At 41.3% G+C, this 14,909-nt stretch overlaps 1 protein-coding gene across 2 annotated transcripts in view; it reads left to right on the forward strand.

The window, feature by feature from the left end:
• Positions 1-14,909, forward strand: part of LOC128648034 (CD209 antigen-like protein E) — a 199,922-nt gene that overhangs the window by 104,727 nt on the left and 80,286 nt on the right. For both annotated transcript variants that reach the window (XM_053700720.1, XM_053700721.1), the window contains one exon: positions 11,170-11,321. In XM_053700720.1, the coding sequence (XP_053556695.1) occupies positions 11,170-11,321 (152 nt within the window). The remainder of the gene's footprint in view (positions 1-11,169; positions 11,322-14,909) is intronic.

A 14,909-nucleotide genomic window follows, 5' to 3' on the forward strand; every position in this document is an offset into this window, starting at 1 on the left:
TGGATGATCCCCCGCGACAGAGCATCAGCAACATACTCCTCCATAGCACAATTCTCTGCAACAAACAGAGGGTAAACCCGGCCCCGAGGAGGAATGGCTCCGGGTTGCAGGTCTATGGCACAATCGTAAGACCAGTGAGGAGGCAACGTACCGGCACGCACCTTGTCAAAAATATCTAGGAACTCTCGGTACTCCTCTGGCAATTGAGATACTGAAGAAGTGCTCAAGACTTTAACTGGTTTCCGAAGACAAGTGGAAATACATTGCGGAGACCACGACAACATTTTGAAACTGCCCCAGTCGAAACTGGGATTGTGCTTTTGGAGCCAGGGATAACCCAGAACAACCGGAAAATGCGGAGAGTTTATCACCTGGAACTGGAGGGTTTCAAAATGGAGAGCCCCAACAGCCATGGATAACGGAGCAGTTTCGTGAGTAACGAGGGTGGGCTGAAGGGGCCTGCCATCAATGGGGCCTGCCATCAATGCCCTCAATAGCAAGCGGAATGGACCGAGGCAAAACAGGAATGGAGTGTTTTGATACAAAAACACTGCCAATGAAAGAACTGGAGTCAACAAGAGCCTGGGTGACTTTGGAGGAGTCCACCCAGGAAAGGACAACCATGACCAAAGGTTTCTCCTTTGGTCCCCGACAGGACCTTAGGTGTGTGCTTTTCCCGGCCGTGTAGGACAAGACTTCAAAAGGTGGTCCTGTAACCCACAATAGAGGCAGAGCCCCTCCCTCCTCCTAAAGGCCCTCTCCACCGTGGAGAGACGCCTTAATCCCAACTGCATCGGCTCAGCAGTACCTGGTGACTCGGGACCAGGAGGCATGGGAGGAGAGGGAGGCATGGGTGGGAAGGAACACGTAGGAGACAATGGAAAAGGAGGCTTCTGCAAGCGCTTCTTGAAAGAGGGCCTCTCTCTGAGTCTGATGTCAATTAGGATCAAAAAGGACACCAATGCCTCGTGATCCTCTGGTAAATCTCTGGCAGCAACTTCGTCTTTAATCGCATCAGAGAGCCCATGAAAGAAGGCGGCAACAAGGGCTTGATTGTTCCAACCTACCTCTGCGGCAAGCGTATGGAACTCAATGGCATACTGAGCAACAGATCTTGTACCTTGCTGAATGGACATGAGTCATTTAGCAGCAGAGGAGGAGCGAGCCGGAAAATCAAATACCCTTCAAAAGGAGGCCACAAATTCAGGGTAATTTTAAATCACAGGTTTATTAGTCTCCCACAAGGGATTAGCCCAGGCAAGAGCTGTGTCAGAGAGTAACAAAATGAGAAATCCCACCTTAGCTCTGTCAGAGGGAAACGCCTGAGGTATCATCTCAAAGTAAATGCCCACATGGTCCCAAAAACACTCTGCACTGATTAGGATCACCTCCATATCGCTGAGGTAGAGGTGCAGAACCGGACATGCTCCTGGTAGGACTAGGTGCAGCAGCAGAAACAGGAGCAGCCATAACTTGCGGGACACTTTGGTCCAAATGTGCAGTGCGAGTCAGCAGGGTTTGCAGGGCTAGTGCAAATTAATCCAAGCGGTGATCCTGTTCATCCATCGTGGAAATTATGGCAGGTAAAGGTGGATTATTAGCACCATCAGGATTCATGGCCCTTACGTAATGTCAGGATGCCAGGAATCAGACTGAGACAAGAAGTGCAAAAATAATCACACCTTTATTATTAGCAAAAAATAATAAAAAGTCCATAAGTCAAATAACAAGCCAGGAAACAAAACCAGAGCTGGTAGTCAGACGAGCCGAGTCAGGAGTCAAAGCAAATAGTCAGACGAGCCGATTCAGGAGCCAAAGCAAGTAGTCAGACGAGCCGGAATCAGGAACAAGGAGAACAACAGAGTCAGGAACAAGCCAGGGATCAGGAACCAGGAGGGACATCAGACAGCCAGGTAATACACAGGAGCTCTCAAAAACAGGTCTGAGACAACGCAAGGGCAAAGCATACTGCACAGAGAACCTTTAAATAATAAGTGATGACATCACAATTCTGAGACTGCATCCTGTCTCACACGGATGATGTACACCAGTCTGGCCATAAAATGAAGTGCAGGAAATGAGCAGCATCAAACAGTATGCACCAGAGTAAGCAAGAGAGGTGAGTAAAATGGCTGCCATCAGCACATGGCAAACAAAACAGGGAAAAAACCCTGACAGTCTGTTTATTTACAGGGGTCTGATAAGTTTATTACCCATCTTGGGCAGCCACATGGAGAACATCTTTTTGAAATAACTGCCTGATCTTTGAAATAATTGCATGAACTAATTAGACCAAATGTTTTTCCTTTGCTCTCATTTGAATGTATTTGAGCAGTGAGGGGGTCAGTGGCAATCTTATAGGAACTTTAGCTTCACACCATAGGCAGGAAATCTTTGAAAGCAATCCTTTGTTCTCAGATGTTCTGTTAATCAGGAAAAAAGGGGGTTGGTCTGTTATGGCTGTAGCCCACACAATTCATGTCAAATTTTATATTAACCAAAATAAAACTTCAAAGCATGTGGTACATCTGTAGTCCACTTCATGTTATTCATAGATACCCTGACATAACATTTAGTAAAAGTATGCAGAGAAGACCAAGTTGCAGCTTTGCAAATTTGATCAACTGAAGCTTCATTCTTAAAAGCCCAAGAAGTGGCAACTGATCTAGTAGAATGAGCTGTAATTCTCTGAACCAGAGACTGCCCCACCTCCAAATAAGCTTTGTGAATCAAAAGTTTCAACCAAGATGCCAAAGAAATGGCAGAGGCTTTCTGACCTTATCTGGAGCCAGAAAAAAATAACAAATAGACTGGAAGTTTTTCTGAAATCTTTAGTAGCCTCAAATCAAGAAAATAGAGAGACGCACTCACTGAGACAGAACAATAGCTAGAAAAACTTCTGTGCTTGTCCACAAGGCCAGTGCCGCTCAGGGTGCAGTCTCTTTTTGCACACTATGCCTTTTCACAGAGAAAAAATATCCTGTAGCATATCAGTCTGATCTTGCCCAATGACACTCCAGCACCGAAATACCAGGCAATTCTTCTCTGAACAAGACAAACAACAAACCCCAGATGTACGTTTTGGCCTCTCTTGGGCCTCATCAGTGAGGTGCAGTTGCATATCTCTAGGGCATGTGTGCAAGGAGTCCACGTCTGGTTTCCCTTTTTACTCTTAGGGAGACCTAAGAGCAATTTACATAAAATCAAGAAAATAGAGAGATGCACTCACTGAGACAGAACAATAGCTAGAAAAACTTCTGTGCTTGTCCACAAGGCTAGAGCCACTCAGGGTGCAGTCTCTTTTTGCACACTATGCCTTTTCACAGAGAAAAAATATCCTGTAGCATATCAGTCTGATCCTGTCCAATGACAGTCCACCACCGAAATACCAGGCAATTCTTCTCTGAATAAGACGAACAACAAACCCCAGACATATGTTTCGGCCTCTCTTGGGCCTCGTCAGTGAGGTGCAGTTGCATATCTCTAGGGCATGTGTGCAAGGAGTCCAAGTCTGGTTTCCCCTTTTACTCTTAGGGAGACCTAAGAGCAATTTACATAAAATCAAGAAAATAGAGAGAGACGCACTCACTGAGACAGAACAATAGCTAGAAAAACTTCTGTGCTTGTCCACAAGGCCAGTGCCACTCAGGGTGCAGTCTCTTTTTGCACACTATGCCTTTCACAGAGAAAAAAATATCCTGTAGCATATCAGTCTGAGCCTGCCCAATGATAGTCCAGCACCGAAATACCAGGCAATTCTTCTCTGAACAAGACAAACTACAAACCCCAGACTTACGTTTTGGCCTCTCTTGGGCCTCATCAGTGAGGTGCAGTTGCATATCTCTAGGGCATGTGTGCAAGGAGACCACATCTGGTTTCCCCTTTATTTTTAGGGAGACCTAAGACCAATTTACATAAAATCAAGAAAATAGAGAGACGCACTCACTGAGACAGAACAATAGCTAGAAAAACGTCTGTGCTTGTCCACAAGGCCAGTGCCACTCAGGGTGCAGTCTCTTTTTGCACACTATGCCTTTTCAGAGAGAAAAAATATCCTGTAGCATATCAGTCTGATCCTGCCCAATGACAGTCCAGCACCAAAATACCAGGCAATTCTTCTCTGAACAAGACAAACAACAAACCCCAGACCTACGTTTCGGCCTCTCTTGGGCCTCGTCAGTGAGGTGCAGTTGCATATCTCTAGGGCATGTGTGCAAGGAGTCCACGTCTGGTTTCCCCTTTTACTCTTAGGGAAACCTAAGAGCAATTTGCATAAAATCAAGAAAATAGAGAGATGCACTCACTGAGACAGAACAATAGCTAGAAAAACTTCTGTGCTTGTCCACAAGGCCAGTGCCACTCAGGGTGCAGTCTCTTTTTGCACACTATGCCTTTTCACAGAGCTAGTTTTTCTAGCTATTGTTCTGTCTCAGTGAGTGCATCTCTATTTTCTTGATTTTATGTAAATTGCTCTTAGGTCTTCCTATGAGTAAAAGGGGGAAACCAGACGTGGACTCCTTGCACACATGCCCTAGAGATGTGCAACTGCACCTCACTGACGAGGTTGAAATGTATGTCTGTTTTCCCCTTTACTTCTGATTGGCTGATAGAATTCTATCAGCCAATCGGAATGTAAGAGATGCCATCTTGGATGACGTCATTTAAAGGAAACTTCATTCTTCAAGAGACGTCGTAAGAAGAGGATGCTCCGTGCCGGATGTCTTGAAGATGTAGCTGCTCTGCGCCAGATGGATGAATATAGAAGATGGATGAATATAGAAGATGCTGTCTGGATGAAGACTTCTGCCCGCTTAGATGAAGACTTCTGCCGGCTTCGCTGAGGACTTCTGCCGCTTGGATGAGAATGGATGTCCGGTCTTCGAAAACTGTAAGTGGATCTTCGGGGGTTAGTGTTAGGTTTTTTTAAGGGTTTATTGTGTGGGTTTTAATTTTAGGTTAGGGACTTTGGGCAGTAAAAGAGATGAATGCCCTTTTAAGGGCAATGCCCATACAAATGCCCTTTTCAGGGCAATGAGGAGCTTAGTTTTTTTAGATAGGTTTTTATTTGGGGGTGTTGGCTGTGTGGGTTATGGGTTTTACTGTTGGGGAGTATTTGTATTTTTTTTATCAGGTAAAAGAGCTGATTTCTCTGGGCAATGCCCTGCAAAAGGCCCTTTTAAGGGCCATTGGTAGTTCCTATGGCATCCGCGGCCTCCAGGGTGGCGGATTGAAAACCAGGTACGATGGGCTGGAAGAATGGCGAGCGTACCTGTTAGAAGCTTGATAAATGGCAAAATGTGTCAGATAGTGCCAAATTTGTATTCGGAACATCTGTAATGATGTAAGCATCGATCTAAGTCGGATTGAGACCAGCAGCTCGTATGTTACGTCACAAATTTCAACTTTTTTTTTTTTTTTTTTTTACAAATTTCAACTTTTGCCGGTCTGTAGGCTTTGATAAATGGGTCGAATCAGGCTCGCCACAATTACGCTGTGGAATTCCAGCGTATTTGCGGTTGACGGCTTGATAAATATCCCTCATAGCCTTCTCTATGGCTGCAGCAATATAATCTTTAATATCTACAGGAATATAATGTACATTAGCCTGTGAAGGTTTAACAGTAGATGTATTTGTACTTATAGAAACATTATCAACATATAAAAGTTTTTCATAACAAGTGCCACATATTCAGCTAATTCACAACATACACACTTAGCTTTGGTAGAATTGTTTTCAGGCAGCTTAGTTCCTACAGTAACATCAGAGGCAGGATCAGTCTGAGACATCTTGCAAAATGTAACAAAAAATAAAAAAATAAAATTTAAACAAAATATCCAATTTCCTCAAATAGCAGTTTCAGGAATGGGAAAAAATGCTTATGATAGAAAAAAATTACAAACGTAAAATCAAAAGCAAGCAACCTAGCCCTCTAAGCACAAATGAGAGCAGAGAGCAAAAAGAGGGAGAGACTTATATAACAAATTTAAGGCGCCAAAAAAACGGCGCAAATACAGAGCAAAAAACTTTTTGGTGACAAAGATAAATAATGCGACTCGCGTCATAACAGGTACGACTTCACGCCAAAAAAACCATGCAACAAGAAAGTAGCAAGTAATGACGTGACTCGCGTCACTGCACATGCAAAATCACGCCAAAAATCTTTGCGACAAAAATGTTGCAATTTAAAGCCCACAACATTCTTTGAAACTAAAAGACTTCAAGTTATAATTAACTGGAACCCCAGGTAAGCCTAAAACTCCCATAAACATAATTTCCAAGATGAAGCTGTTAAGACTGCAAAGGGAAATACACAGACCTGTCTCATGGCAACTATATACAATATACATTTAAAACTTTATAATATAAAGAGCCAAACATAGCTGAGAGTGTCTTAAAAAATTATATAAAGTTACCAGAAGACACCCATCCACATATAACAGACAACCAAACCAGTACTGAAACATATCAGCAGAGGTAATGGTAGAGGAGTATAATGTCGATCTGTAAAGGGAGGCAACAGATGAATTTCTGAGACCGATTACAGAGAGCCTTAGAATAGATTTCCCATAGGTTAAAAACATGGCATCATCAGGCAATGCTCCCTTCACATCCCTCAGACAAACACTGTACTTTGAGAGGAACTGGGCTTCAATATGCTTAGAAGCGCCTTTCACTGAAGAAATCAAGCACATCATGCTTCACCACCTCCTAAGGAGGCAAAGCTTGTAAAACTGAATTGTGGGTGTGGTGAGGGGTGTATGTATAGGCATTTTGAGGTTTGGGAAACTTTGCCCCTCCTGGTAGGAATGTATATCCCATACGTCACTAGCTCATGGACTCTTGCCACTTACATGAAAGAAATATATGTATATGAATATATACATATATATGTATTTGTTAATATGTGTATATACACATATTAACACATAAATATATATGTATATAAGCATATACTTATACATTTACACTTTGCTGCCCATCGCTGCGCGACTTACCCCCTTTGCTGCTCTAGTTCTCATGTCGCGTCTGACGACATGAGAACGAGGCTCCTATTGGAGCCTATCAAAGCACGTTCTCATGAGCGCAATGCTTCCATGCAATGTGAACACGAGGTTGTGTTGGCATTGACCTAACTTGTAATACCAGAGCGTATTTGCTTGTGCTGGTATTACAAAGTGGAGCGCAAATATCCCTTTAGCGAAAGTGATATTTTGCACTCTACTTGTAATTGGTGCCTATTAAGGGATAGATTACAACTATATGTTATAAATAGACGTGTTAAATCATATTTTTTTTTAAAAAAATTAACGCCTAGATTTAGAGTTCTGCGTTAGCCGTCAAAACCAGCGTTAGGGGGTCCTAACGCTGGTTTTGTCCTACCTCTGGTATTTAGAGTCAGTCAGGAAAGGGTCTAACGCTCACTTTCCAGCCACGACTTTTCCATACCGCAGATCCCCCTACACCAATTGCGTATCCTATCTTTTCAATGGGATCTTTCTAACGCCGGTATTTAGAGTCTTGGCTGAAGTGAGCGTTAGAACTCTAACGACAAAACTCCAGCCGCAGAGAAAAGCCAGGAGTTAAGAGCTTTCTGGGCTAACGCTGGTTCATAAAGCTCTTAACTACTGTGCTCTAAAGTACACTAACACCCATAAACTACCTATGTACCCCTAAACCGAGGTCCCCCCACATCGCCGCCACTCTAATAAAAAAATTTAACCCCTAATCTGCCAACAGCACACCGCCGCAACCTACATTATCCCTATGTACCCCTAATCTGCTGCCCCTAACACCGCCAACCCCTACATAATATTTATTAACCCCTAATCTGCCCCCCCCAATGTCGCCGCTACCTACCTACAATTATTAACCCCTAATCTGCCGACTGGACCTCATCGCTACTCTAATAAATGTATTAACCCCTAAAGCTAAGTCTAACCCTAACACCCCCCTAAGTTAAATATAATTTTAATCTAACGAAATAAAATAAATCTTATTAAATAAATTATTCCTATTTAAAACTAAATACTTACCTGTAAAATAAACCCTAATATAGCTACAATATCAATAATAATTATATTGTAGCTATTTTAGGATTTATATTTATTTTACAGGCAACTTTGTATTTATTTTAACCAGGTACAATAGCTATTAAATAGTTAATAACTATTTAATAGCTACCTAATTAAAATAAATACAAAATTACCTGTAAAATAAATCCTAACCTAAGTTACAATTAAACCTAACACTACACTATCAATAAATTAATTACATACAAATACCTACAAATAAATACAATTAAATAAACTAACTAAAGTACAAAAAATAAAAAATAAATAAGTTACAAAAATAAAAAAATAATTTACAAACGTTATAAAAATATTACAACAATTTTAAGCTAATTACACCTACTCTAAGCCCCCTAATAAAATAACAAAGCCCCCCAAAATAAAAAAAATGCCCTACCCTATTCTAAAATAAAAATTGAAAAGCTCTTTTACCTTACCAGCCCTTAAAAGGGCCTTTTGCGGGGCATGCCCCAAAGAATTCTGCTCTTTTGCCTGTAAAAAAAACATACAATACCCCCCCCAACATTACAACCCACCACCCACATACCCCTAATCTAACCCAAACCCCCCTTAAATAAACCTAACACTAAGCCCCTGAAGATCTTCCTACCTTGTCTTCACAACGCCGGGTATCACCGATCCGTCCAGAAGAGGGTCCGAAGTCTTCATCCTATCCGGGGCTGAAAAGGTCCATCATCCGGCTGAAGTCTTTATCCAAGCGGTGGCTGAAGAGGTCCATCATCCGGCTGAAGTCTTTATCCAAGCGGGGGCTGAAGAGGTCCATCATCCGGCTGAAGTCTTCTATCAAGCGGCATCTTCAATCTTCTTTCTTCCGAATCCATCTTCATCCCGCCGACGCGGAACATCCATCCTGGCTGACGACTTCCCGACGAATGACGGTTCCTTTAAGGGACATCATCCAAGATGGCGTCCCTCGAATTCCGATTGGCTGATAGGATTCTATCAGCCAATCGGAATTAAGGTAGGAAAATTCTGATTGGCTGATGGAATCAGCCAATCAGATTCAAGTTCAATCCGATTGGCTGATCCAATCAGCCAATCAGATTGAGCTCGCATTCTATTGGCTGTTCCGATCAGCCAATCGGATTGAACTTGAATCTGATTGGCTGATTCCATCAGCCAATCAGAATTTTCCTACCTTAATTCCGATTGGCTGATAGAATCCTTTCAGCCAATCGGAATTCGAGGGACGCCATCTTGGATGATGTCTCTTAAAGGAACCGTCATTCGTCGGGAAGTCGTCGGCCAGGATGGATGTTCCGCGTCTGCGGGATGAAGATGGATCCGGAAGAAAGAAGATTGAAGATGCCGCTTGATAGAAGACTTCAGCCGGATGATGGACCTCTTCAGCCCCCGCTTGGATAAAGACTTCAGCCGGATGATGGACCTCTTCAGCCCCGGATAGGATGAAGACTTCGGACCCTCTTCTGGACGGATCGGTGATACCCGGCGTGGTGAAAACAAGGTAGGAAGATCTTCAGGGGCTTAGTGTTAGGTTTATTTAAGGGGGGTTTGGGTTAGATTAGGGGTATGTGGGTGGTAATGTTGGGGGGGGTATTGTATGTTTTTTTTACAGGCAAAAGAGCAGAATTCTTTGGGGCATGCCCCGCAAAAGGCCCTTTTAAGAGCTGGTAAGGTAAAAGAGCTTTTCAATTTTTATTTTAGAATAGGGTAGGGCATTTTATTTATTTTGGGGGGCTTTGTTATTTTATTAGGGGGCTTAGAGTAGGTGTAATTATCTTAAAATTGTTGTAATATTTTTATAATGTTTGTAAATTATTTTTTTATTTTTTGTAACAGTTCTTTTTTTATTTTTTGTAACTTAGTTCTTTTTTTATTTTTTGTACTTTAGTTAGTGTATTTATTTGTATTTATTTGTAGGTATTTGTATTTAATTTATTTATTGATAGTGTAGTGTTAGGTTTAATTGTAGATAATTGTAGGTAGTTTATTTAATTAATTTATTGATAGTGTAGTGTTAGGTTTAATTGGGACTTAGGTTAGGATTTATTTTACAGGTACTTTTGTAATTATTTTAACTAGGTAGCTATTAAATAGTTATTAACTATTTAATAGCTATTGTACCTGGTTAAAATAAATACAAAGTTGCCTGTAAAATAAATATTAATCCTAAAATAGCTACAATATAATTATAATTTATATTGTAGCTATATTATGGTTTATTTTACAGGTAAGTATTTAGCTTTAAATAGGATTAATTTATTTAATAATATTTATTTTATTTTGTTAGATAAAAATTATATTTAACTTAGGGGGTGTTAGGGTTAGGGTTAGACTTAGCTTTAGGGGTTAATACATTTATTAGAGTAGCGGTGAGGTCCGGTCGGCAGATTAGGGGTTAATCATTGTAGGTAGGTAGCGGCGACGTTGGGGGGGGGGGGCAGATTAGGGGTTAATAAATATAATATAGGCATCAGCGGGGGTTAGGGGAAGCAGATTAGGGGTACATAGGGATAATGTAGGTTGCGGCGGTGTGCGGAGCGGCAGATTAGGGGTTAATAGTATAATGCAGGGGTCAGAGATAGCGGGGGCGGCAGATTAGGGGTTAATAAGTGTAAGGTTAGGGGTGTTTAGACTCGGGGTTCATGTTAGGGTGTTAGGTGCAGACTTAGGAAGTGTTTCCCCATAGGAAACAATGGGGCTGCGTTAGGAGCTGAACGCTGCTTTTTTGCAGGTGTTAGGTTTTTTTTTCAGCTCAAACGGCCCCATTGTTTCCTATGGGGGAATCGTGCACGAGCACGTTTTTGAAGCTGGCCGCATCCGTAAGCACCGCTGGTATTGAGAGTTGCAGTGGCGATAAATTATGCTATACGCTCCCTTTTTGGAGCCTAACGCAGCCCTTCTGTGAACTCTAAATACCAGCGGTATTTAAAAGGTGCGGGGGAAAAAAAGCACGCGTAGCTAACGCACCCCTTTGGCCGCAGAACTCTATATCTAGCCGTAAGTTTCCAACCCCTAAATTTAAAACCTTTTATGAGAAATTGCATTTTGAGTTTAATGTCCCTTGAATGTGTATCCTAATTTATATCCATAACATTTAACCATTATCTCCCACAGAAGTAGAATTTCATGTATGTCCTAAAGAATGGATGGTGAAAGCTTCAAGATGCTACTTTATTTCTAATAGTAGCCTGAGTTGGAATGAAAGCCAGAAATCTTGTATGGATATGGATTCTGATCTCCTAATAATTAACAGTCATTATGAGCAGGTAATGTGATACTGGCAGCTACTCTTGCAATAACAAACGACAGCCCTCCCCATGTTTTGTGCTCTGCTTTTATTTCTCTCTAGTTGCTGTTATTCTCTGTAAAACTATGTTTAGACCAAGATAACAAGGCTTTTTTATTAAATACAACATGATTTTTAATGTTTAAAGATAATTTCTAGCTAAAAAAACCCCATAGACTTTGACAGAGAAAAAAAAAGTGTTGATAAGATAATCATCTAGAAAATTATCTTCAGTTACACATTCTTTAAAGAGACATAAAACACAAAGGGCCAGATTACAAGTGAAGCGCTAACAGTTACACACGAGCGTGAAGGGGTTTATTGTGAGTGTTTCTGCTCGTCAGGGTTTCCTGCTCATATTACCAGTTGAAAGTAAACAAGATCGCTTGAGCCCAATCGCAATTTACACTAGAATGATTACCGGGTCCTCAGAGTTCTGGTTGACTGTTTCGCAAAACAAAAATGTTGCACAAAACACATAAAAAATTACATTACAAAGTTTTTTTTTCAACTTTTTTTTGTTGACTTCTATGAGGGAATACGTAAATGCACATGCAATATTATAACTTCTGCTTTTTACTCTCATTGGGTTAGCGGCAGCGCAAGAGCGAAAACAGTTTACTTTTAACTCATAATATGAGCACAACCTGACGAGTGCAAAAAGATTACTGCTAGCACAGTTAACACTCGAGCAGGAGCGATAAATAGCGCTCCACTTGTAATCTGACCCTAAATACTTTTTATAAGCATCGTATTGAGGTTATTCCCCACCTTCCTCTAGTCATGGGTGCCGCCATGTTGAAATCTGGCTTTCACTGCATTCCAGTACTGATGTGTTTACGCATGTGCAGCAACACTCATTCAGATACCTGCAGTATAACCTAGGTTCCAAAATGGTGGCATCCATAATTAGAGGGAGGTGCATGAAATGTATTTAGTGGCTAATGTCCCTTTAAGGTATTGTCAACTGAAAGCCTTGCAGAGTAATGTGATTTAAAAATAATATGGTACCTATGTGTTTTACTTATGTTGCTCTGGATCTCTGTTCACCTGTAATGGAAAAATAAAATTGAGCTTTGGCACTTCTGTATTAATCCACCCATATAACAATTACTCATTTACTCACCATCCGCTAGATTTAGAGTTTTGTCGGTAAAGACCCGCGTAGCTAACGCAGCTTTTTTTCCCAACGCAGCCTTAGGACAACGCTGGTATTTAGAGTTGTCTGAGGGGCTGCGTTAGGCTCCAAAAAGGGTGCGTTGAGCCGAATTTACCGCCACTTCAACCCTCAATACCAGCGTTGCTTACCGTAGCGGTAAGCTGGCAAAACGTGCTCGTGCACGATTCCCCCATAGGAAACAATGGGGCAGTTTGGGATGAAAAAAACCTAACACCTGCAAAAAAGCAGCGTTAAGCTCCCAACGCAGCCCCATTGTTTCCTATGGGGAAACACTTTCTAAGTTTGCACCTAACACCCTAACATGAACCCCGAGTCTAAACACCCCTAACCTTACACTTATTAACCCCTAATCTGCCGCCCCCGCTATCGCTGACAGCTGCATTATACTATTAACCCCTAATCTGCCGCTCCGGACACCGCCACAACCTACATTATCCCTATGAATCCCTAATCTGCTGCCCCCAACATCGCCGACCCCTATATTATATTTATTAACCCCTAATCTGCCCCCCCCAACGTCGCCGCTATCTTACCTACACTTATTAACCCCAAATCTGCCGACCAGACCTCGCCGCTACTCTAATAAAGTTATTAACCCCTAAACCGCCGCACTCCCGCCTCGCAAACCCTATAATAAATAGTATTAACCCCTAATCTGCCCCCCTCAATGTCGCCGCCACCTAACTTCAAGTATTAACCCCTAATCTGCCGACCGGACCTCGCCGCTACTCTAATAAATGTATTAACCCCTAAAGCTAAGTCTAACCCTAACCCTAACACCCCCCTAAGTTAAATATAATTTTAATCTAACGAAATAAATTAAATCTTATTAACTAAAGTATTCCTATTTAAAACTAAATACTTACCTGTAAAATAAACCCTAATATAGCTGCAATATAACGAATAATTATATTGTAGCTATTTTAGGATTTATATTTATTTTACAGGCAACTTTGTATTTATTTTAACTAGGTACAATAGCTATTAAATAGTTATTAACTATGTAATAGCTACCTAGTTAAAATAATTACAAAATTACCTGTAAAATAAATCCTAACCTAAGTTACAAATACACCTAACACTACACTATCAATAAATTAATTAAATAAATTACCTACAATTACATAAATTAAATAAACTAAACAAAATTACAAAAAATAAAAAAAGATTACAAGAATATTAGGCTAATTACACCTACTCTAAGCCCCTTAATAAAATAAAAAAGCCCCCCAAAATAATAAAGGTCCCTACCCTATTCTAAATTAAAAAGTAACCAGCTCTTTTACCAGCCCTTAAAAGGGCTTTTTGCGGGGCATGCCCCAAAGTAATCAGCTCTTTTGCCTGTAAAAAGAAATGCAACCCCCCCAACATTAAAACCCACCACCCACATACCCCTACTCTAACCCAAACCCCCCTTTAAATAAACATAACACTACCCCCCTGAAGATCTCCCTACCTTGAATCGTCTTCACCCAGCTGGGCCGAAGTCTTCATCCGATGGGGCAGAAGAGGACATCCAGACCGGCAGAAGTCTTCATCCTATCCAGGCAGAAGAGGACATCCGGACCGGCAGACATCTTCATCCAAGCGGCATCTTCTATCTTCATCCATCCAACGAGGAGCGGCTCCATCTTCAAGACCTCCGGCGCAGAAAAGGTGGACCAATTGACCATGTTCCTTTAGGACAACATGCAAATGCAAATGTCTCTACTTTCTTGTTCTGTAGCCCCTGCAACCTCTACCACCGCTGCTACACCACCTGGATTATCCTCTGCTCTTAAACTGGCCATTCTTAATATATATATATTTTTTTTTAAACCAGCTTTATTAGTTATAGGAAACAAAAAATACATGAACAGAGTGGCATACACATAAACAAGACATGAAAGCAGTTACTCGAGTGCAGATAGGCCAAAAGTCCCGTCTAATGAGGAGTTCAGAAAAGGCCCTCTCGATAACAATGCGAGGGAGGGCACTCCAAAGATGTCACGGGAAGGAGTTCCTCAGTTTAGAGTCCAAAGTCTCCAGCGAGTAAATGCATACATATAAGTAGAACTCTGTGAGATAAAGCATGGTGTTTTCTTTTTTTTTCTTTTTTTTTTTTGTTAACAGATATATTAAACAACATTATGAAACAGGTTATGCTATCCTAAAGCTGATTGTCAGAATGCCAAGGAGATGTATCTTAAGTGGGGCGTGTGGTGGAGAGGTGCCAGGCAGCCAGCATCATTTCGTAAATGAAAACAAAAAAGTGCAACAGCACTACACTAGTATTAAGGAGATGCTAGTATTAAATGGATTAATTTCCTTAGCTTGAGTGCTTATGCATGAATTAACTGGAAGACAAAATCAACATAGAAGTTGAAAAAAGTATGCATCTATTTAGCA

Source organism: Bombina bombina, chromosome 2 (genome assembly GCF_027579735.1).
Source record: "Bombina bombina isolate aBomBom1 chromosome 2, aBomBom1.pri, whole genome shotgun sequence".
NCBI classification, from domain to species: Eukaryota; Metazoa; Chordata; class Amphibia; order Anura; family Bombinatoridae; genus Bombina; species Bombina bombina.